This window comes from Rattus norvegicus, chromosome 4 (assembly GCF_021556685.1).
Source record: "Rattus norvegicus strain SHRSP/BbbUtx chromosome 4, alternate assembly SHRSP_T2T, whole genome shotgun sequence".
In the NCBI taxonomy this organism is placed as follows: domain Eukaryota; kingdom Metazoa; phylum Chordata; class Mammalia; order Rodentia; family Muridae; genus Rattus; species Rattus norvegicus.
In genome coordinates, this window is record NC_141537.1 from 156,072,993 (window position 1) to 156,098,202 (window position 25,210).

General features: G+C 47.7%; 1 protein-coding gene across 2 annotated transcripts; it reads right to left on the reverse strand.

The window, feature by feature from the left end:
* Positions 1-554: 554 nt before the first annotated feature.
* Positions 555-22,755, reverse strand: Atp6v1e1 (ATPase H+ transporting V1 subunit E1). 2 transcript variants are annotated; one of them, NM_198745.3, is given in 9 exon segments: positions 555-1,061; positions 3,378-3,465; positions 6,285-6,379; positions 8,727-8,795; positions 9,558-9,647; positions 13,165-13,231; positions 13,943-14,052; positions 18,202-18,267; positions 22,617-22,753. In NM_198745.3, coding segments are annotated over 9 exon segments (681 nt in total). In that variant the 5' UTR covers positions 22,650-22,753; the 3' UTR covers positions 555-998.
* Positions 22,756-25,210: the final 2,455 nt, after the last annotated feature.

Sequence of the window (25,210 nt, forward strand, 5' to 3'; positions counted from 1 at the left end):
AACCCCAAAACTGAAAAGAACCTCCATTAGCCCCACCTAACTTAGCACTTGGGTGTGGGGGAGTAGGCAGATATGCATGCAAACAATCCATCTGAACGGCCTTACTCTCTGAAGGCAGGATAGTTAAAACCCCAAAGAAGCTCAGGCCACAGGTTGTGGGGTATGGCTCAGCGGTGCGGCCCCTGCTTACCCTGTGAGGCTCTGGGACCCACCCTAGCGCACGTACACACACAGAGCTGTCCAGCCTCCAGGGCCGGTGTACTTGACACCTGGGTGTGTATCCACTTGGTCACAGCCGCAGGAGAGCCTAGTGAGAGAGCCTCTGAGCGGTTACTATATGGGGGGCTTTGGGGCAGTTCCTCTCTGGGTTCCTCAGTGGATCTTCTTTGTTGCCCAGGCTGGCCCAAACAATCCTTCCACCACAGCTAGGACCCCAGGCTGGCCCCAAACAATCCTTCCACCACAGCTAGGACTACCGATGTGTGCTACTGTGCCCACTAGAATTTACTCTCAAATCACAAACTCAGTGCCTTACAGAAGGAACAACAACCAAATCCACATAAACCTTTTGTTTTAATAAATAATATTTGTGGCTTAGATTTTGAATCACATTTACAGATAAGGAAGACTAGACCTAAATAGTAACAGTGCAGCTAGTGTTCCTGGAGGAATGTGCGCCCCACATGCACCTTACGCCCAAAGAGCAGGGGACAGCATGCACGACTCACTCTAGACGAGAGCAGGAGCAGGGAAAGAATGGGTCTTTGAGGGCTGCACACAACTGACCCCACCCATCCCACTGTAAACCAGTGCACAGCTGTGGCGTCAGATGGGCTGGGTTCTTGCCCACACCAGTGGCCCTTCTGTTGACACTGAGCCAAGGGCAGTAGCTGTAGAGGGTGTCCACTGATTACCAGTATTAGAACAGAAAGAGGAAGCCACACAGTTAATCTGTTTCTCCAAGAGTACAGCCGTGGGTGAACTGCACCTCCTTAGGCTCAGTCCAGAAACTTCCTATTGGCATTTGCACCAAACAAGGCTCCGCGGACTTCTGGCATCATCTGTAAAGAAGTCAGCAAGGACTCAGTCAGTGAACTTGCAGACAATCTTACCCACCATGTGGGGCAGGGGCATTGAGCTAAGCATTTCAGACCTGTCCATCTGAGCACTGCGACAGACACTTCAGCCGTCAGACTGTGGGCTTACTGCTTACAAAAGGGACAGGGAAAAAGAAAGACCTTGTCATTACTGTACATAGCCTGTGACACCCAGAGTGAGTGACTGCAAAGGGCACTTAGAGTCTGTTGACGCCCTGACAGATAGTTACTTTGCCTCAAAGGATAGGTGTGACCCCTAAGATTAACCACACTGGCTTTAGTTAGGTTGCAGGCAGTCCAAACATCTGGTGGTGAGACAGAAGCCAGCATTGCTCAGGAACTTGTGAGGGTAGTTCCCACTTTGGCAGAAAGGACACCGCCCTGCGGTTGTATCAAAGCCCCTGCAAGCCTCCAGGCTCCCGCAGTATCACAAATACCTGTTACACATTTCAAAGCCCACACTAACATTTTAGCCTTTCTCCTCCCCAGGGTCCCCTCCTCCCAGATACCCATTTGTTCTCCTTATGATGACAGGGTGTTCCCCTCTGCCCCCACTTCTCTCACAGATCTCTTCTGTCCTCTCACTCTAGCCCTGGTCACGTCCAGTCTACTTCTTTCTCCCTCTGCTCTGGACTCCTTGGATGCCTCTGGCTGTTCTTATTTCTACAATAAAAGCCTTAACCATATCATGTAGGGGTCATGTCAGCAGTTTCTTTACTGTGCCCCCACAAATTCAGTGCTGGTCAAGAACTGAAAGGAATATGTGCCTGCCTGCCTCCCTCTCTCTCCCTCCCTCCCTTGCTTTCTCTCTCACTCTGAGAGAGGGAGATGTGGGTGGGTATGGCTAGAGATGGAACAGGGTTTTACTGTGTAGCCCAGGCTGATCTGTAACTGGCTATCCTCCTGCCTCCTAAATGTTGGGATTATATAGGTGTGTACTATATCTGGCCTGAAGTTGTTTCCTCTCCTGAGGAGACAGAGGGGGGGTGGAAGGAACGGGAGGGAGACATCATGCCCATATGCTGTAGAGGCCAGAGGACAACCTCAAATGTCATTCCTTTGGAGCCAGCCACCTTTTATTGGCCTAGGGTTTGCATGACTCAGCCAGGCTAGATGGCCAAGGAGCCCCAAGAATCTCCTGCATCTGCTTCCCCACAGCTGGAACTATAAACATGTCATCATGCCTGAATTTATGTGGTTTTTCTTTCCTTTTTTATAGTTTTTTTTTAATTAACTTTACATCCTGATCATAGCCCCCCTCCTCCCAATTCCACCCTTACAGATCCTTTCCCCAATAGCCCTCTCCCCTTTTCCTTAGAGAACAGGAATCCCACCTGAATACACCCCATCCTGGAATATCTAATCCCATTAGGACTAGGCACATCCTCTCCCACTGAGGCCTAACCAGGTGGTCCAGATAGGGGAGGGGATCCAATGGCAGGAAACAGAGACCAAGATGGTCCCTGTCCGCTTGTTAGGAGACTCAGGTGAAAAACAAGCCACATATCTGTCCAGCTCCTGCCTGCTCCCTGGTGGGGCCCACACTCTGTGAGCTCCCACGGTCTCAGGTTAGTTGACTCTGTGGGCCTTCTTGTGCCCTTGACCTCTCCAGCTTGCTCACTCCCAGAGTCCCCGAGCTCTGCCTGGTGTGCAGCTGGGGTCTCTATCTGCTGATGCTGATAAAGCCTCTCAGGAGACCGCAGATCCTCAGGCTTACAAGGCATGCACTTTACTCATGGAGCTATTTATCTGCCCGACCTGGGCTTGAAGCTTTCCTTTCCACCAACGACCCATCGGTAGGACTGGCTACCACAGAAGGCCGACTAGGTCACCTGAAGATGACGCAGGTAAGTGCCCAGGCTACAAGACAAGCACTTTCATTGCAGCATAGTGCACCTTCTGCGAGACAAGGGCCTCAGTAATCCTACCTCAGCCTCCCAAGAAGCTACCACATCTGGCTAACCTACTCTTTATCTGCATGTTTACTTTTTCTACACAGGGTTTCCCTGTGTAGCCCTGGCTGTCCTGAAACTCACTCTGTAGACCAGGCTGGCCTCGAACTCACAGAGATCTGCCTGCCTCTAGGCACCCGGTACCACCACACCAGGTCAAAACTATACTTCTAAGTCAGGGATTAAGAGAGTTAATAGTAAGCCATTGACCACCACGCCTGGAAGATGGCAGCATTTTAGGCTTGTTTCCTGGAGTTCAGTGTGCAAATGTGGAAACTTCCATTCAGGGCCTGTGTTCTCTGGAGCAGGAACCAGAGTCCGCACTCACCTGCTGGGCTATTAGGTCCAGTCGGCTTTCCAGAGTGTTGGAAACCTTTATCTTGCGGTCCCCATTATAGATTTCAACTCCACCAGCTCTACAGAGAAAAGTAACAGGCTTGAGAAGGTGTGCATGATACTTACCCGATTCCCCCAGCACAAGACAGCCTAGGCATGTAGAGTGTACAACAGGACAACACTAATTCCGCAGCCTCGGTGAGAACTCACGGTGCTCTCACACATGATACAAGAGATTGATGAGCATGGCCATGGGGTTACAGCACGCTGCTCGACTCTGGCCAGCCCTCTCCAGAAGGTGGAAACCGGTTTCAATTCTGAGCTATGAGTCAACAGGCAGCCTACTGGAGACGTGGCACCTGCATGCTGCTGACAAAGGAAGGACAGTGACAACATCCTTGACTGCCTCCTGGCTGCCTCTGGCCACCCTCACATGTCACCACACTCCTCACAGCCTCTCGGCACTCAAGAGGCCTACATAGGTCAACTATATTTCAAGGAACCACAGGGAACAAGATTCACCTATAAAAAAAGTTCTGTCAATTACCTAGACTAATGGACTGTCAGACAAGGGCTATTAGAGACAACACCTCACTAGGTAGCCCAGGCTAGGCTGGGACTTAGCATCTAAAACCCTCCTGCCTCTGTGGAGATTTCGGGCAAGTGCCATTATGCACAGGCTGGGAGAGGTTTTGTACTTTTTTGCCACAGCTGCACCCATCTTCCCTTCTGTGTCGACCTCTTTCTCTCCAGTCTCCACAGCACTAAGATGGCGCTTCCTCTGCGGTGTTGGTGGGGAATGAATGTGAGGACAGTAAGGGAGAGAAGTAAAACCGCCCTCAGCAAGCATGAATATCAGCCTAGGCTTTCTCCTCTTCCCCTCTGCCTGTGTTGTGAGACAGGGTCTCCCTTATGGTTCAAGCTGGTCTCACACACGGTCACTGACCAGAGCCGACAGGCTGAGCAGCTCTATCTACCCTGCCTCGGCCTCCTGAGCAAGCCCACCATGCCTGACGAGCCTGCGGCTTCTTCCCAGAAACCCCCGAGTCTTATGTACAGCGAGATGTCGTGGATGAGGAAATGCACTCTGAGAACATGGAAAAGGAGTATCAGCCACAATAAACAAATACCACTTAGCCCAAAGGAGTAAGTCTGCAATCACCTAACTGTAATACTAAAACTCAAGGGGCTCTGAAAACAGTATTTAATCCATGCATCCTGCAAACAAATGCCTGTCTCCTGTCATCTGGCAGAAACTAGATCTTGACTATTTATCTTATATGGTGTCAAAATTTACAATTTTCTTTTTCTTTTCTCAAACAAGGTGTAGTTCTGTTGCCCAGGTTGGCAGTCTCATAGCTGGCAGGATGCGCACCTCCATGTGGCTGGCCATGAACTCCTGACAATCTTTTGCTACAGCATCCCGAGGACTGAGATTACGGGCAAGTGCCACCATGCCCAACTTCCCTGTGTTTCTTCAGAAATATTAGTATACCTGGCTATGGCAGTGGCGTCTCCGACTTGGAGACACTACTCAATGGGAAGCATAGACCCTTTCTCTCTCTTTGGTATGGGGCATGGGACCCAGGGTCTCACACCTGCTTGCACACCCTCAACTAACGAGCTGCACCCCAGCCCGTTCCATTGCTATTCCGCTCTCTGAAATTCAGGGCATGTCTGACAACAAGGCCCCAGGGATAATCAGCCCCTGTACCTGATGTCTGCACTGCCTGCTCAGTTTCCACTGAGTGCTGCCTAGACATGATCTCATTGGAATTGTTCCCATTTAATGAAGTCAGCTGGGCATGGTGAGCCAAGCCTGTGACCCCAGCCTCCTGATTTCCGACTGCTGTGAACAAAACCGGCCCTGTCTCATCCCCTGACCACCAGAAAAACAAAAACAAAAAACCCAAACTGAAGTCAAGGCCTAGTGAGACAAAGTAAGTGTTGCAACACCGCCCAGACAGCCCATGGCAGAGTAAAGCAAACCCACATCTGACTCATGATTCAGGACATCCTGGGTTCTACCTGGTGTCGTAGCAAGAAATGAAACAAAACTCCAAGCCCCCAAATCTAATTTTGATGGTCAATGTTCTCAACCATTTCACATTCCCAAGCCTCATGTTCTTTTACTTTAGTTCAGAATTTCCCAAGGTCCTGCTCTTATGTTAGGCAGTGGTAGCAATGTGACGTCAGACAGACAGACGGCTCTGGGCAGCGAGCGAGCTCCTAGGATTACGTTCCACACTCCCGTGCAGAAAGTGCTGCCGCCCTGACTCAGAACCAGCTTGAAGTAATGAGGGAGAACTGGAACCCTGACAGAAACAGACCCAAGTACCTGAAGAATACAACCTCTTGCAGCCAAGACCTCACCCAAGAAAACTGACTCAGTCAGGGCTGAGGATTAAACCCAGGTACTGGCTTTCCTGTTGTACCGGCTGGTTTTGTGCCTAGAGCTAGCAGAGAGGAAGGAGCTTCAGTTGAAGAAACGCCTCCATGAGATCCAGCTGTAAGGCATTTTCTCAACAGGATTGATGGGGGAGGGCCCAACCGTGGTGGCTAGTGCCATCCGTGAGGGGGTGGGCTTGGGTTCTATAAGAAAGCTAGCTGAGTATGTCATAAGAAGCAAGCCAGTAAGCAGCACCCTCCTTGGCCTCTGCATCAGCTCCTGCCTCCAGGTCCTGCCCTGCTTAAGTTCCTGTTCTGACTTCCTTCAGAGATGGGATGTGATTGGCCAGGTGTAGGCCAAACCGTTTCCTCCCGTTTTCGGTCATGGTGCTGCAGCGATAGAAACCAACTGCTCCCCACAACCCCAGTAACAATAGATAAAACGCTTTCTGAGAGGCTTAGCACCAAGGTCAGTCCAATAACCAGAAGCAGCTTTAACAGAGATCCGTACATGTCCTCAGGCAGGTAGGCCTCCTGGTCAATCTGGACGTCAACATCTTTTTTGGTGGCAATTTTATACATAGGTATTGCTTTCTGTACTGCAGCCTGGGGAAAACAAACAGAAAACAATGAAAGATTTTCAAGTAAAAGCAAGTTTTGTTGCTGAGGTCCTAACGATGCCATTCCTGAGGAAGAGGGGGAAAAAAAAATGGGAGTCTGCACACAGGTGGGAGGAAGAGACATAGGTCTTCTGTAAAGATTATTCAATGGGCCTGGCAACTGGACATACCAGGGACTCCAGGAACAGTGCCAACCAGCTCAGGTGTGAGGTGTGGGCGGCAGTGTGGTCAGCGGTATGGTGGGGATGGAGCTTTGGCAGCTTCCGAGGCTTCCTAAGAGGCTTCACGGCCCTTGAGACAGCAACAATGAAGAATTCACTTGGCTGGAGAGCTGGTTAGGTTAAGAACAAAGGCTCTTCCAGAGGGCTAGGGCATGATTCCTAGAACCCCACAAGGCAGATCACAGCCATTTGAGTCCAGGTCCAGAGAACCCACCACCCTGTTCAGGCCTGGGAGGACACCAGGCACACAGATGCTACAGAGACGTACATGCAGGCAGAAGACCCACACACAAAAACAATTTAACTGAAGCACTGCCGAGTCTGAGGACACGAGAGTCTTCTGTGCACTGAGGGCAGGTATGGAGAACAGCACGACCGCTCAGAAAACTGTACAGCCCTTCCTTCCTCAAGAGCTTCCTCAGGCATTTGGCTCACAGCAGCCACTTCAGAGACCTGCCACATACTACTTCTCAACTGTGGCTGCTTCACTGGAGTGGCAATAAAAGCAAACTTCCAGCTTCAAGAATCTTAAATAAAAGGGTGAAGGCCAGGTACTATGACTCACCTGGGAGTCAGGTGAGTTTGAGGCCAGCCTGGTCTATATAGGAAGCCCCAGACAGACAGACACCAAAAGACAGAAGGTGCTTCTACCGAGAATAAACAAGCAAAGCATGGGCCACTTTAAAAACTTTTGTTTTTACCATCTTCATTTGTGAATACACAAAGGTCAGAGGAGAACTTATAGGGAGGAATACCTCTATCTTTCCACAGCTTTACCTGTGGAGCCATTTTGCCTGTGCCCAGTTGGTTTTTTTTTAATCTTTATTAACTTGAGTATTTCTTATTTACATTTCGATTGTTATTCCCTTTCCCGGTTTCCGGGCCAACATCCCCCAACCCCTCCCCTCCCCTTCTATATGGGCTTCCCCTCCCCATCCTCCCCCCATTGTCGCCTTCCCCGCAACAGTCTAGTTCACTGGGGGTTCAGTCTTGGCAGGACCCAGGGCTTCCCCTTCCACTGGTGCTCTTACTAGGATATTCATTGCTACCTATGAGATCAGAGTCCAGGGTCAGTCCATGGATAGTCTTTGGGTAGTGGCTTAGTCCCTGGAAGCTCTGGTTGCTTGGCATTGTTGTTCATATGGGGTCTTGAGCCCCTTCAAGCTCTTCCAATCCTTTCTCTGATTCCTTCAATGGGGGTCCCTTTCTCAGTTCAGTGGATTACTGCTAGCATTCGCCTACGTATTTGCTGTATTTTTTTTTTTAAGATTTATTCATTTATTATATATAAGTACACTGTAGCTGTCTTCAGACACACCAGAAGAGGGCATTGGATCTCTCTTTTTTTTTTTTGGTTCTTTTTTTTCAGAGCTGGGGACCGAACCCAGGGCCTTGCGCTTCCTAGGCAAGCGCTCTACCACTGAGCTAAATCCCCAAACCTGCATCGGATCTCTTTACAGATGGTTGCGAGCCACCATGTGGTTGCTGGGAATTGAACTCAGGACCTCTGGAAGAGCAGTCGGGGCTCTTAACCGCTGAGCCATCTCTCCAGCCCCCCAGTCTGTCTTATATACTGGATACTACTACATATCATTGTCTTGGCTAGTTTTATGTCAACTTGACACATGCTAAAGTTCCTTGGCAAGAGGACTATCAACGGGGAAAATGTCCCCGTAAGACTGTCCTGCAGGTAAGAATGTCTGCAAGGCATTTTCTTAATTAGTGGTTGATGTGGGAGGGTTCAGCCTATCGTGGGTGCTACCACCCATGGCTGGTGGTCTGAGCTCTACAAGAAAACAGGTGAAAGTTGGGTGTCGTAACGCATGCGCTTAATTCCAGCTAGATTCAGAGGTAAGAGGATCCCTCTGAATTCAAGGCCAGTCTACTCTACATAGCAAGCTCCGGGTCAACCAGGAACTTGAGACCCTGTTTCAAGGGTGAGCAAGCCAGTCAGTAAGCATCACTCTCCCCAGCCTCTGCCTTAGTTCCTGCCTCGAGGTCCTGCCCTGACTTCCCTAAGTGATATCATTCTACCAACTGTAACACTTTGACCCCTTTTTTTCAACAGCAATGACAACTACTGCTAATAATAATAGTAACAAAGGTTTTTACCTTCACCAAAGGGAAATCTTGTTTTCTGCAGCGCACAATCATTCGAGGTTCCAACAGCTGGTACAAGCCCTGTAAAAAGAAAGCAGCAGAGTCTGTAGAGGAAAATACAGCACAGCAGTGTCCTGCAGTTCTTTCCGGTGTCACCGGGAAGCTGCAAAGACCACAGGCAGCACGAGAACACAGATTACACGGCCTGGTATTAACATCGACACAGACTGGAACCATGGACTTTGAATGGCCAATGAAATTCCCATGGAGTCCTGTTAGCCGGACTGAGGACAAGCACTCTGGATTAACATGAGTAAGAGAAAGAGACCATAACCCAGGAGCAAACAACTGCTTGACTTTTCTGTTTGTGCAGTGCTAGGGATTGGACCTGCGGGTCTCTCACATGTTAAACGAGCATTGTGCCTTTACCACCAAACTATGTCCTCAGCACTAACCGTGAGGTTAAAGCCAAGTGTTTCAAAGGTCGAATCAATGCGGGAGAGTAAAACTGCAGGCCGGCAGATTTAACTAGAAAGGTAGGAAGAACCCTATAATCAGAGGGAATAATAGTAACACCCTTGGGGTTGGGGATTTAGCTCAGTGGTAGAGCGCTTGCCTAGGAAGCGCAAGGCCCTGGGTTCGGTCCCCAGCTCCGAAAAAAAGAACCAAAAAAAAGGTAACACCCTCAAGTCTTAGACAGATGAGATGTCGCCATCTTATGCAACACACCAGACACAGGAAAGAGGAAGAAAGCAGTTAGGGAGAACGGAGCCGCTCTCTGGCAGACGTTTTTAAAGGCCTTAGAACCGCAGCTGTGTGTGCAGCCTGGGCATAGAAGCGTACCTGGAGGACCAGCCCATCCAGCAGCACCTGGTACCTGGTCGTATCTTTTACCACCTTGCTGAGTCTCTGTTTTGCCTCATTCAGCAGATCCTGCAAAGAGTGGAAAGAAGACGTGTTATGGCCACGTACATCCCTGTTACATCCGAGCTACATCTACCTTACAGCCGCCATCCAGCTTGTGTGCTCACCTCACACCACACTCCTGGGTTTTCACTAAACACACAGATAGCGTATGTGACTGTGCCACAGACACTGCTAAATGCTGGTGGGAAACACCATTCCTGTTCTTAAAGAGTTCATGCTAGATCTGCTTGGCCCCAAAACCTGGAAAGATCTACAAGCCTGCGATTCCAATCCAGACGGGGAAGAAGGGCTGTTGAGTGTTGAAGCCAGCATGGTGGTTTATGCTTGCATGCTGGGTCAGTGGAACGACCGAGTCCAGGGCCTCACTCAACTACACAAGAGTTCCAGATTTTAAGGCTACTGGCACCTTGTCTCTAAAACAGCCAGGCGCATACACACCTTTAATCCCAGCACTCAGGAGGCACAGGCAGGTGGAGCTCAGTGAGTTCCGGGCCAGCCTGGTCTACAGAGCAAGTTCCGTGATAGCCAGGGCCACACAGAGAAACACTGTCTTAAAAAAAAACAAAACAAGCCAAGCAACCATGACCAATGAAACCAGCAACCATCTGGGTCTGTTGGTAATGTCTGCTTAGCATGCAAGAAGCCCTGGGCTTGGACACCACCCCCTGCACCCCAAACTACATAACACTGGCCATGGCGGTGCTTCCACAGAAGCCCAGCCCTTAGTGGGGGCAGGAAGCTCAGAAGTTTAAGGTCATCCTTGGCTACACAAGAACATCTAAGCCAGGCCAAGCTACACGCTGGTACTTGGCATAGAGTGGGTTTCATGCCCTGAACAGTACTTATGTAGACAATTCAACTATGAAACACTCTTATAAAGAGCCGGAGAGGTACACCTGTTTCAGTCCCAACAAAACAAACAACTACAAACGCCAAAAACAAACCAAGCAATCTTTTTTTTTTTCTTTTTTCTTTTTTTCGGAGCTGGGGACCGAACCCAGGGCCTTGCGCTCACTAGGCAAGCGCTCTACCACTGAGCTAAATCCCCAACCCCCAAACCAAGCAATCTTATTGAGTACAGCTGGGTTTGGGGATCCAGCTCAGGAGTGAAGTACAGCTAACATGCACAAGCCCTGGGTCCTGTCACTGGCTGTAAAAGGACAAGCTATCAAGTGAATCGCAGTATAAATGTATGTAGGTCAGCGAGGGACAACCAAGCTGGACCACTGTCTCCCAGCTTCCCCTCTGAAGCAGCTCTCTAGACAAGCCCAGGGAAGATGGGGATGCTTCTCTCCTAGGTGACCAGTGGTCCTGCACAATTTGGTTGCTCAAAACAGTTCTACATCTAATTCCCTTCTTGTTTTTGACAGTCTCACTATGTACCCATGGCTGACCTGGAACTCACAGTGTAGCCCAGGGTGACTTCAAACTTTCAATGCATCCCCTGTCCCCCACCTGAATGTTGGGGATGCAGGCGTGCACCACCATGCCCAGTATCATGTGGTGCTGGGGAGCCAGTCACACCAGTGCCAGAGCTTCCCAGACATGAGGCATGCTCACTGTTCCAGTTTCAAACATTCTGCCACAAAGGAAGACGGTCTCCACGCCTCACCAGCCCCAGTGAGTATTTTGCTGTAGAATAAAATAACTAAAATAAAGTTCTTTACAAAGAATTGTACAGTTTTCTGGATCAATCTGACCTCAAACTATCAGGAGAAGCACACACATACAGCTGGGTGGTGGTGGTGCACGCTGTTAATCCCAGCACTCAGGTGGCAGAGGCAGGCAGAGCTCTGTGAGTTTGAGGCCAGCCTGGTCTACAGAGTGAGTTCTAGGACAGCCAGGGCGCACACATGCATGCACACATGCATGCACACGCACACGCACACACACTTCGAGAGGACTGGAGAGAGGGCCTGGTGGTTAAGGGCACTGATTACCCTTGCAGAGGTCTGATTTCCATCACCTACAGCACTGGCTTCCAACTGTAGCTTCAATTCTAGGGAGTCTGACTCCCTTTCTGGGCTCCAAAGGTACGAGGTGTGCACATGATACATAGACATACATACAAAGAATCCACACATTTAAGAAGAAATTCATGGGGTTGGGGATTTAGCTCAGTGGTAGAGCGCTTGCCTAGCAAGCGCAAGGTCCTGGGTTCGGTCCCCAGCTCCAAAAAAAATAAAAGGGAAAAAAAAAAAAAAAAAAAGAAATTCATGAGGACAAGGCATGAGAACATTTTTTTCCTTTGAGACAGGATCTTAGCCCTGAGGCCTAGGCTGGCCTCAAACTATAACCCTGACTGACCTAAACCAAGCGATCTTCCTGCCTCCCCCTTCTCGGTGCTGATGTCACAGGTGTGCCCCTGGGCTGGCGGGCTGTGGAACTCTGGTGTTTCCATTTGGAAGAAGCCTGTGCGTCCACAGCAAGTAGCGACACAGTTAGCATCCTTTCAGACTCTAACCCTAAGTCGAGACCTCACTGCTGAGGCAAGGGCTCACGTTCTGTAGGCTTTCTTCCCGGACAAGCCACAATGCTTTCTGAAGGACAGTTTTCTTATTTTTTTTTTAATTTATTCATTTATTATATATAAGTCCACTGTAACTGTCTTCAGATACACACTAGGTACAGACAAGGGCATCGGATCTCTTTACAGATGGTTGTGAGCCACCATGTGGTTGCTGGGAATTGAACTCAGGACCTCTGGAAGAGCAGACGATGCTCTTAACCACTGAGCCATCTCTCCAGCCCGACAGTTTTCTTATTAAACGGAGTCTACACTCTCTCATACTACATATGCTGTTTGTGATACTGCCCACTAAATAAAACAACAAAAAGCTTTTTTTTCTTTTTGAGACAGGGTTTTGTTGTACAGTCCTGGCTGTCCTGGAACTTGGAAATCCTCCTGCTTCTGCCTCCTGAATGCTGGGATTAAAGGTGTGCTCCACCACCGCACAAATTAAAGCTAATTTCTTTAAATTGAAAGCAGGCCTGGCTCTTGGTTTCACACTCGGGGCCCTGTATTCAGCTCCTCCTTCATGTACTCTATGGGTTGCTTCTTGCTGTTGTATGATCTAATCCATGCCATTAGCTTAGAGTTCACACAATGCAAGGCCAGACTGCTATCACACCTGTGTCTATTGTTAATATCTAGTACATAGAATGCTCAACAAATGTTTTTCTCTCTAGAAATGCTCCTGACCCTGAGCACGGTGACATATGACCCTATGGTGACATATGACCCTGAGCATGGTGATGTATGACCCTATGGTGACATATGACCCTGAGCATGGTGACGTATGACCCTATGGTGACATATGACCCTGAGCATGGTGACGTTATGACCCTATGGTGAGCACGCTTATATCCCTACCCTGGGCTCAGACCCCAAGGTTTAGGCCAGCTGCATAGTGAGACACTTTCACAAATGCAAACAAACAAATAAAACTGTTACCTAGTGATTCTCTGTAGTGGGCAAGAGAATAAGCATTTTATAGTTTCACAGCTACTAGGAGCTACTCACAGTGATGAGGTCATCTCTTGCTCTGAGGACTTTGAGTCTTGCTTGATTCATCAAGTTGGACATTTGACTGCAAAAGGGATGGGAGAATATATATCAGTACAACATTAAAAACAATGACTGCAGACAAACACAACTTCCCAGTCGGAGGAAAGGGCCCTTGAGAGACAACAGATAACCTTCAGGTGCCCTCAGTTGTCTGTTCTTGCTTTTTGAGACGAGGTCTCACGGTGTAGCTCTGGCTGGCCTGGAACTCCAAGAGCTGCCTCTGCTGAGCTGCAGGAGCGTACCACATTGCCCAGCTCTCTTTCATTGTCTCCTTGTTTGCTTGAGATAAGGTGGGGCTGTGGATCCTGTTTGTTCTTGTCACTTGTGAACTTTGTGACCCTGCTGTCTCAGACACTAGCTACCACCCCGGCTAAGGTTTCTGCTCCCCTGTTCTCTCTTGTCTCCAGCATTTTGAACTTTCCTTTGGATGAAGAGCAGATCTCAGGGAATGGAGTCTGGGGTCCAGCACAGGGTAAGCAAGTGCTGTCCTACTGAGCTCCTCCCTGTGGCCTTGTCTCATTGACTTACAGCTTAATGGCTGAGGATAGCTCAGCTGGTTGGCGGAGCAGATAGGCGACCCCAGGCCCTGGTTCTAGTCCTTAGCACTGCATAAGTCACCTATGGTGGGACAGGCCTATAACCCGGTTGGGAGGTGGAAGCAGGAGGATCAGCAAGTTCAGGCCAGTCTGGGCTACAGCACACGAGCTTCTTTAGTTCACTACCATCTACTTACATTTTCTTCTGCTGCTCGATCTGCTTTTCCTTCTTCTCATAGTATTCCATAATCTTCAATCTCTGGGTTTGCACAAGACGACCTTTCTCAATGTTGAACTCTTCTTCTGCCTATGAAGAATTAGCATATGTTAATTTATTACACTGGACTTGGCTGATCCTTTTATTTGGAGCTCCCAGGAACCAGGAATACTTCATACATTCACTTAGTCCCTATGTGAAACAGAAAAATCTATTGTAACACTTACCCTCAAAGACTACTTGGTGGTTTTTTTGTTTGTTTTGTTCTTGTTTTCTCAAGACACGGTTTCTCTGTGTAGCCCTAGCTGTCCTGGAACCACTATGTAGACCAGGCTGGCTTCAAACTCACAGAGATCCACCTGCCTCTGCCTCCCAAGTACTAGGATTAAAGTCTGTTGTCTCTTTAAATGTGTGTGCCACGTGTATCCATGTGCTTATGGAACCCAGAAGAGTACATTAGATCCCCTGGGGCTAACGTTACAGGTGGCCCTGAGCCACTGACGTATAGGTGCTGGGAACCAAACTCTGATCCTATGTAACAGCAGCAAAGTTCTAAACCAATGAGCTGTCTCTCAACCCGGGCAGTCTTTTTTTTTTTTTTTTTTCTGGAGCTGGGGACCGAACCCAGGGCCTTGTGCTTGCTAGGCAAGCGCTCTACCACTGAGCTAAATCCCCAACCCCGGGCAGTCTTTTTAAAGTTAGAGTTTATATGTCATTACTTAGGAGTATTAGGAGTACTTTCTTCTCTGGTCATCCTCCTGTGGGCAATCCTCCTGGCTCTACATTCAAGTGCTGTGATCATCAATTTGTCTGTCTGAGACTGATGCCGACAGAACCCAGGCTGGAATTCTCCTGCTTCTACTTCCTGAATGCTGGGATTTCAGGAAGGTGCCACCACAGATCCCTGTAAATGCTCTTGGTAGAGAATCAAATGGTGATGGTTTTCAAGCAGTAAGACTCTATAACTGGGGTCTGTTAAGATGGCTCAGCGGTTAAGAGCACTGTCTGCTCTTCCAGAGGTCCTGAGTTCAATTTCCAGCAACCACATGGTGGCTCACAATGATCTGTAAAGAAATCCGATGACCTCTTCTGGTGTGTGAAGACAGCTACAGTGTACTCATATAAAATAAAAACAAAACAAAAAATCTTTAAAAACTTTTTAAAAATTAAAAAAAGAAAAAAGTCCATAAAGTCAAAAGAAAAAGAAAGAGAGAGAGAGAGAGAGACAAACAAAAAGAAAAGACTTGGGGTTGGGGATTTAGCTCAGTGGTAGAGCGCTTGCCTAGCAAGTGCAAGGCCCTGGGTTTGGTCCCCAGCTCTGAAAAAAAGAAAAGAAAAGAAAAAAAAAAAAAAAAAAAGACTATAACTTAGTGTGGTAGCACACGCCTTTAATCCCAAACTCAGGGGCAGAGGCAGGCAGGTTTCTGAGTGTGGGGCCAGCCTGGTTTACATAGTGAGACCCTGTCTCAAAAATGATGACACAAAACAAAATATTGGCAAGAAGAACAAAAACAAACTTGTAGACTGGGATAGGTGAGATGGCAGCAGGTAAAGGTGCCTGCTGCAAACCTGACAGCCTACGTAAAGGAAAGAACTACCACAAGCTGTCCTGACTCCCACACAGACACTACAGCACACGAGCAGGGCACACACGTGCAGGGCACACATGTGCACAGAACCAGCTCAGTGCTTCACTCAGCCAGGTTCAGGGAAGCTTCCTCCTGCAGGAGAGGGAGTAAGTACAGAGACCCACAGCTGGACAATGTGCAGAGGGAGACCTTGGATCACTCAGTCCTCAATGGGATGTCTTCATCAAAGCCTTCCCCTCCAGGCTCAGGAAACCCTGTGGAAGAGGTGGGGGGAGCCAGAGGGATGGAGGACACCAAGGAAACAAGGCCTTCCAGATACAACAGGACTGCCACACATGTGAGCTCAGAGACTGTGGCAGCCTGCAGAGGGCTCAGCCAGCAGAAGGGAACACTAGCTCCCATCCCTATGCCAGAGCGATCCCCAACTGACAACCGCTCACAAAGGAAAACAATTCGTTCTCTCCACTCGAGTCTGTGGTGGTCTGGATGAAAATGACCCCCACAATCATAGGGAGCAGCATTGTTGGAGGAAGTGTGTCACTGGGGGGTGGGGTGAGCCTGAAGTTTAGAAGTTCAGGCCAGGCCTAGTGGCTCACTGTCTCTTCTTGCTGCCTTCAGATTCACATGTAGAACTCTCAGCACCTCCAGCACCATGTCTGTTTGCATGCTGCCATGCTTCCTGCCTTGATGATAATGGACTAGACCTCTGAACTGTAAGCAGCCCCAGTTAAATGTCTTCCTTTATAAAGGCTGGCATGGTCATGGTGCCCCTTCACACAATGTTCCACTGGGTTACTCAAACCACACTCAAGGGAGGCCTCATGCCTGGCCGAGATGGCCAACACAAACTGAATGGTACCTTTGGAGATGTTGTCCCATGATATTAAGGGCATGTTTTTTAGCCTTATGTGTCCTTTGCATAGCTATTATCATTTCTTAATGTGTTTCGTGGGTTTTGTGTGCACACCCATGTTTCTCTGTGTGCATATATTTCTTGTGCTTTTTCTTTACTTAAAAACACAATGCACGGGAGGGGGGAGGGGGATGTTTGCCCGGAAACCGGGAAAGGGAATAACACTTGAAATGTATATAAGAAATACTCAAGGGCTGGAGAGATGGCTCAGCGGTTAAGAGCACCCGTCTGCTCTTCCAGAGGTCATGAGTTCAATTCCCAGCAACCACATGGTGGCTCACAACCATCTGTAAAGAGATCCGATGCCCTCTTCTGGTGTGTCTGAAGACAGCTACAGTGTACTTATATATATAATAAATAAATAAATCTTTAAAAAAAAAATACTCAAGTTAATTAAAAAAAAAAAGTGTAAAATACTCAACAGAAAACATGATTAAATGTATGTATACAAGATTTTTAAAGATAACTATTTCTCCCAAATCAAACAAAACAAAACAAAACAAAAAAAAAACAAAAACAAAAACAAAAACACAATGCACGAGCGTGAGTGTATATGTGCACACACTAAGTGTACAAATTGTTTTTACACTTTAGGGCATCTTATAACCTACCTAGAAACACAAGGTCACCCTATTTTTCAAATAGGAACAAGAGAATTATGACTTCAGAAATGTTACTGATTTAATTATTCAAGGCTTGGAACAGCTATTTGATCTTTCGTATTCTTTTCTTTTTTTCTCCTTTGAGACAGGGTTTCGTCTGTGTAAACCTGGCTGTCCTGGAACTTATTCTGTAGCCCAGGATGGCCTCCGACTCAGAGATCTGCCTGCCTCTGCCTCCCGAGTACTGGGATTAAACGCATGAGCCGCCACGACCTGCTTTTCATTACTTTAAATCATGTGTAGGTGTGTGCTCCTGCCCATGGAGGCCAGAAGTATCTGATCTCTTCATGCTCGAGTTACAGTTGTGAGCTGCCTGTTATGGGTGCAGAGAACCCACCTCAGGTCCTCTGGATGAGCAGTAAGTGCTCTCAGTGGCTGAGCCATCTCTCTAGCCCTTGAACAATCTAAAATGAATGCTAGGAAAAGATCTAGTCATTTGGTGGAGTGCCTGCACGAATGCCACTGGACCCCAGCACGGCAAGGGTTAGGTGAGATGGTTATAAGCTTTAACGCCAGTACGTGGGACATGGGCGGCAACAGGAGTCCAAGGGCAGTTCTGACTACATTGTGGAGTTAGAGGCCTGGGAGAGTGACACCCTATCTCAAAGAAAAAAAAGTGGGGGATCCAGGGATCCACATGGCAGAAGGAGAGAACGGACTCCAGAAAGTTATGCTCTAAGCTCCACACAGCCCCACCCCACAACAAAAGTGCAGTTGGAAAAAATGTAAGTGGTACTGCACTGATGGATGACTCAGCTGTTAAGGGCACTCGATTTTCTACTAGAGGACCTGGGCTCAGGTCTGGGCAACCACAGCAGAGGGCTTTCGACTTCCTCTAACTCCACTTACAGAGGACCCAACACCCACTGGCCTCCAAGGATACCTGCATGTAGAGGTGCCAATTTAAACTCATGCAGTCTCGCACACATAGGCAGAGGCAGGAGGATCCCTGTGAGGTCCAGCCTGGTCTGCATACAAAGCCAGTTCTAGGACAGCCAGGGCTACACAGAGAAACCTTGTGTTGAGAAAAACAACAACAACAACAACAACAACAACAACAACAACATCATCTCACCTTTGCATCGATTTCTTCTGCTTTCTCATTGGCTTCTTGTTCGATGAAAGCCATCATGTGCTTAATCTATAGAAGAAAAGACATTATGTTTAAATTCAGTAAGAGAAGACAGTGACATCTAACTTCACAGTCATTAGGTAGTCACAAGAGGATTACCACGTTCCAGGCCCGCCTGTCTCCGTGTCTGTCACTTTCCATGGCGGTCAGGATCATGTGGCCAGTGCAGACTGTAGAAGGTACAAGCTTGACTGCTCCTTCCCTCTGAAGCACCATTCAGAACAAACCAGCAGCTGGAGCCTCTTCAGATGCAGCTGTTATGGCTGCTCACTTCAGTTCCTCCTCACCCTCACTGAGGGTGTTTAAATCTGCCCCACCTTCCTCTAAACCAGTCTCCCCCTGGTTAACACTTCAGGCCCCAGCTTAAGGCCATCTCCTGAACCTCCACACTGCTGTATTCCCAGGACACTCTGTACCTTTCCTACCAAGCGTCTAAGCGTTTGGATTCTCTGTCCCCATTCACTTGTGAGCTTGTGAGTGTGCACACACCATAGGCTCAGCCACCGGAGAGGTCAGCTCTCTCCTACCTTGTGCATCCCAGGGAGTGAACTCAGACTATCGGGCTTGGTGTCAGGGGCTTTACCCAACAAGCCGGCTGTCCCAGTTGGGTTTTAGGTTTTTAGTTTTTTGTTTGTTTGTTTGTTGCTGTTAACTTGACACAGTGACACCAAAGTTAAAGTTCTCTGAAAAGAAGGGAACCACGACTGAGAAACTGTCTCCCATGAGATGGGCCTGTAGGAAAGCCTGAATGACATCTGATTAGTGGTTTCCTATGGAGGGCTCAGCCCACTGCGGGTGCTGCCTCATCTGGGCAGGTGGTCCTGGGATGCCACGCTGAATAGCATGCAGAAAAGCATGCTGAGCAAGGCACGGGGAACAAACCCCTAGACAGTTTTTCCATGGTCTCTATTTCAGCCCCCACCTCCAGTTCCTGCCCTGACTTCCTCTGAGATGAATGTGTGAGTGTAACCGAAATAAACTCCTTTCCAAGCTGCCTTTGATCATGGTGTTTATCATAGCAATAGAAATCCTAAGACAGGGGGGCTGGAGAGATGGCTCAGCGGTTAAGAGCACTGGCTGCTCTTCCAGAGGTCCTGAGTTCAATTCCCAGCAACCACATGGTGGCTCACAACCGTCTGTAATGGGATGCTCTCTTCTGAAGTGTCTGAAGAGAACTACAGTGTACTAACATATAAATAAAAATAAAAAAGAACCTAACTTTAAAAAAAAAGAAATCCTAAGACAGAAATAAATGTTATTTTTAAAAAGTATTTTAAAATCTGGGCATAGCAGTACATGCCCAGTAACCCCTGCACAGGGGACACAGAGGCAGGGGAATCTGTGAACCAGCTGACTGCAGAGTGGGTCCGTCTCAAAAGCAGACGTACTTCACTGAAGTGACCAGTGTTTATAAATGCTCCAAGATGCATGCAGCTTCCCTGGGTGAAACCAATTCAAACCTGTATTCCCTGCATCCTTAGCTGTGCTGGACCTCAGCTACAGATCTGCCTTGACCAGCCTAGCCTAGAGTGAAGGCACTCATTTAAACTCAGGCAGGAGCCTGTTTACAGTCAACCAAAGAGTCTAAGAAATGAGTCACCTTTAAGGACATTTAACTCCACCCCTAAGCCAGAAAAGAGAGAGGAAAAAAACCAAAACCAAAAAAACAGACCTTCAAACCCACTAATAAAGTTTTCTGTAGTCTGGTCCCTTAGAAAGTCTGATCTAATAAATGACCATATTCTCTGGATTAAGGGAAAAAAAAAAAAAAGCAAATGTTGAGTGAAGGGAAGGGGGTTTACAGCTCAGTACTTGCCCACCAAGTTAAGGACCTGAACCCAGCACCACCTGTCCCAAACCAAACAGACATTAAATTGAAAAAACAAAACAAAAAACATTTACAAATGACAGAGAAAGGGGGAATCTGGGATTTCTTAAGCACCTACTATATATGCTTGGCACTTGGCCTATATTCTCCTAAGAATATCAATAAAACACATTGTCCTTGGCCCTGAGTGTAGCTCCCTGACAGACCACTTATCCACCAAGACCTGGGTTGGAACCCTACCACCACAGGACCCTCAAACAACAATCAAAGGCCTCTGTTCTCACAGGAGAGAGTACAGGCTATAAACAAAAGATTTCTTCGTTATTTTCATTTCATATGAAAAAGAATTTTCTAGAACTTGATAAACACACTACCCTGCTCCTGCACTATAGTTCTCCTGTGGAGGCCTTGGCCTCCCACACTGTAACAAGAAGGAAGGGAACTGGGGGGGGGGGGGGGGGGGCTGGCTTGTGACTGCTAAGCTAAGAGCACGTGAGGGCACTGTTCATTTCCACTGCACCAAGTTTTCCCTAGGCTAAAACCCAGGACCATGATTCACGTCCCAAAGCCCCGTCTTCTGTGAAAATGCTGTAGAGTTTCTTAACCTTCACCACAGATGTCCCCGCTAGTCCCCTTCTCTAATTACCACAGCTCCCTTTTCCTTCTCCACCCCCTCACAAGGAAGAAGAACCACCCTATTATTCTTGGCACATATCTGGTTAAAAATAAAAAGGAGAAACATTTTTACTAAAAGAGATAGAAGCATCAAAGACAAAACGCTGTTCACCGAGGAAAATTCACGAGCCAGTTAAGTGCGCTTTAGTCAGAGGATTTTCCCAGTCCTTAGAGAAAAAAAAAAAAAAAAAAGAAAAAAGAAAAAAGAAAAAAGAAAAGACTTAGTTCTCTATGTGGACATTAAATGGAAGCTTTCAAGTTCTGAAAACTCATTCGCGGCTTGGGTGAGCGAGCAGCTGTAGTCCCAGCACCGGGAGGTTGAGGCAGAGACTAAGTGTGTTACACATCACCAGGCTAGCCAGCACTGCAAAGCAAGAGTGGACTTCAAAATACCAAGGGGAAAACACCGTAAAAGAAAGGAAAAAAGAAAGGGAGGGAGGGAGGAAAGAAAAGACAGACAAGAAAGCCCACTGGTAATGTGAGCGATAAATGCAGTCCGTCCGAGGAGACCTGTTATCAGTCAGCAGTTCAGGCGCTTTTTCCTTACCGCACACGGTCAGCACCCTGTGTCTCCCTCATCCCTCTCCCTTAGCTCCAGGCGGTGCTTTATAATGTTCCTTCATTTTGATTGGATTTAGAGGCTAAAATCAGGGTCCAAAGTCCAGCTGGCCTGAAATCATGATTCAGACTACTTCTGAAGCATGTAGGACTACACACTAGAATTATATTCCTACTATTTAAAAACTTCAATGCATAGCACATTTAAAATATTAAATAAATTTCCCCAAAATGATTATATGCACTTAGAAAAATAAAACCTCGTGGAGGTTATGTACAAAACAACCGGCCTCTCGGCACTCAAGAGAAATGGCATAAGAATCAAGAGGCCACCAGGCTCCCAGCACTCAGGAGGCAGAAGCAGGAGGATCTCTTTGGGCTCAAAGCCAGCCTACTCTACAAAGCCAGTTCCAAAGTTACATAGAAAAACACTGTCTTGGAAAACAAAAATCAAAGAAGGAGGGGGGGCTGGAGATATTGCTCAGTGGTTACCCTTAAGAGCTCTGGTTGCCCTTCCAGAGGGCACTTCCAAGCCGGGTTCAATTCCAAGCATCCACATGGCAGCTCACAATTGTCTGTAACTCTTGTTCCAGGGGATCCGACACCCTCACTTAGACATACAAGTAAGTCAAATCACCAATGAATGTTGGAGATAGAGAGAAAATCAAGAGGCCAAGCTCATCCTCAGTTACAAAGATTGTACACCAGCCTGGGCTGCAGGAGACCCTGACATGAACTCATTATTTAAATAATATTTTCCATAAACTTTAACTCATTCCTGTGTCTTGTAAGTGCAATCAGAAAAAACTTTCTCATTCGACAAATATTAATGTACACCTGAGGTTCAAGATGTCTCGAGATAATCCTGATTTACACAAAGAGGATCCTTAAAGCGCAGGCTGCTCTTTCCTCACAGCCTCTTTCCTATATCGTGGGATAGTCCTTCGGGTTGAAAAAAATCTGGAAAAACAACCCATTGTCAACCTCTACACAAAACTCTGCTGGATTAAGCGTGAGAGCGCCAGGAAAAGGGAGGGTTGCCGAGATGAGAGAGCTGCAGGCTCTGTGACAGGCAAGTGGAAGCTGGAGACCAGCAGTCACGTGAGATGAGGTGCGAGGCCCTGTCCCCCAGGTCTGCAAAACATTCCCGCACAAACTACGGGCGCCAGAGGGTCGGTGGTCTGAGGGGCTTCCCCGCAGAACTCAGGCCACCCTAAGACCCAGCTCTGCTTGAGCAAACGTCAACGCAGTCCTCCGGTCGGTACTGCGGCTGCGCGGCACCCAACCCGGCTCTCACCTGCTTCTGTACATCTGCATCGCTGAGCGCCATGGCGAAGACAAAGCTCGGCCAGGGGAAGCCTCGAATCTGGGTTCAAAGAGGCGGAGGAGCAAACCCGACAAGAAAACCCAGTGAGACTCAGCTTCCTTTAATTTATAAGCCCAGCTTCCGGTTCCGACCAGTTGACCAAGAGGCGGTAGCTTTCTGAACCAATAGATCAAGAACTGTGCCCGCGGAAGTTCCGCCCTGCCCCCGCCCTGCCCCAGGCTCATGCGCAGACCGACTTTTTTTTTTTTTTTTTAAAGCTGACTCGTGACTGCTTGTCAAGGACAAAATACTTCGTAAGAGAGCGGGAGAGCTTTAGAAATTCATTCATTCGTCCTTCTTTCTTTCCTTCCTTCCTTCCTTCCTTCCTTCCTTCCTTCCTTCCTTCCTTCCTTCCTTCTTCCCTCCTCCTTCCTTCCTTCCTTCCTTCCTTCCTTCCTTCCTTCCTTCCTTCCTTCCTTTCTTTTTTGTCTCTTTTTCGAGACAGGGTTTCTCTGTGTACCCCTGGCTGTTCTCGAATTCACTCTATAGATCAGGCTGGCCTTGAACTCACAGAGATCCACCTGCCTCTGCCTCCCGAGTGCTGAGCTTAAAGATGTGCTCCATCACCACCCTACTAGAGATTTTTGTATCAGACTTTAACCAGGATTATTTATATTTCTTCAGCGGTTGTTTTTGTAAAGCAGTTGGTTTGTTTGTTTATTTACAAACAAAACGTTTGAACTCCCGAGCTTCCTGCCTCCATCTGCTAAGTGTTAAAATTATGGACACGGGGTTGGGGATTTAGCTCAGTGGTAGAGCGCTTGTCTAGCAAGCGCAAAGCCCTGGGTTCAGTCCCCAGTTCCGAAAAAAAAAAGAAAAGAAAAGAAAAGAAAAAAAAGATTATGGACATGGGACTGGAGAGATGGTTCAGTGGTTAAGAGCACTGACTGCATTGGGCTGGAGGGATGGCTCAGCGGTTAAGAGCACTGACTGTTCTTCCAGAGGTCCTGAGTTCAATTCCCAGCAACCACATGGTGGCTCACAACCATCTGTAATGGGATCTGATGCCCTCTTCTGGTGTGTCTGACAACCACAGTCTACTCATATAAATAAAATAAATTTTTAAAAAATGCTAAAAAAAAAAAAAAAAAAAGAGCACTGACTGCAACCACATGGTGGCTCATAACCATTTGTAATGGGATCCGATGCCCTCTTCTGGTGTTTCTGAAGACAGCGACGGTGTATTCACACATATAAAATAAATAAGTAGGGGCTGGGGATTTAGCTCAGTGGTAGAGCGCTTGCCTAGCAAGCACAAGGCCCTGGGTTCGGTCCCCAGCTCCGAAAAAAAGAAAAAAAAAATAAGTAAACCTTAAAAAAGATTATGGACACTCACCAGGACTGTTCAGCCACGGTAAAGACTTTACATAATCTACTCAGAGCCCAAAACAATAAATAAATAAATAAATAAATAAATAAATAAAAGCAGGGTGTGGGAGTGCATGCTCTTAATCACAGTCCTTAAGAGGTAGAGGCAACTGGATCTCTGCGTTAGAGGCCAGAGTCTACAGTGTAGACCAAGCCTGGTCAACAGAGTGAGTTCCAGGATAGCCAGGGCTATACAGAGAAATACTGCCTCAAATAAACACACAAAGATTTACTCAGCGCTTGAGATGTAGCGCAGTTGGCAGAATGCTTGCGTAACAGGTGCAAAAACCTTGGGTGTCAGTCTCATTACCTATGAGCTGGTGTTTGGGGAGGCACTCTTGCAATCCCAATACTCAGATGGCCGCAGGAAAATTCCAGATCATTCCAGTCCTGCTTGGGCTAGAGATTGAATGAGAGTTTTTATTTAAACCCAAACCATAGGGCTGGAGAGATGGCTCAGCGGTTAAGAGCACCCGACTGCTCTTCCAGAGGTCATGAGTTCAATTCCCAGCAACCACATGGTGGCTCACAACCATCTGTAGGGAGATCGATGCCCTCTTCTGGTGTGTCTGAAGACAGCTACAGTGTACTTATATATAATAAATAAATAAATCTTTAAACCCAAACCGTAGAGCTAGAGACAGGGCTCAAGGATTAGCACTCTTCCAGAGGACTCAGATTTAATTTTCACCACCCCTATGGCAGCTCACAACTGTAACTCCAGTTCAGGGAAATCCAATGGCTTCCATTGGCACCAGGCTTACAGGCAAACGAATTGGAGTTTGAGTGCCTGGGTCTAGTGTTCCAGATGGTTATGAGCCAAAATATGGGTGCTAGGAGCTGACCTAGGTCCTTGAGCAGGAGAGTAAGGCTCCTAACCACTCCTCCGGCCCCCAGGTGTACTATCCGGCTAGTCAAATCCTCAGTGGGGAATAACGGGAGAAATATTTTAACGGGTTTTGTCATCCATAAAGAAATCATTAGGGGTTGGGGATTTAGCTCAGTGGTAGAGCACTTGCCTAGCAAGCGCAAGGCCCTGGGTTCGGTCCCCAGCTCCGAAAAAAAAAAAGAAGTCATTATAATTCGGTGACAGAAAACTGTGTATAATCAGGACGCCGCCGTTAATAATATACAAGCCTTGAATGGGAACTGAGGTG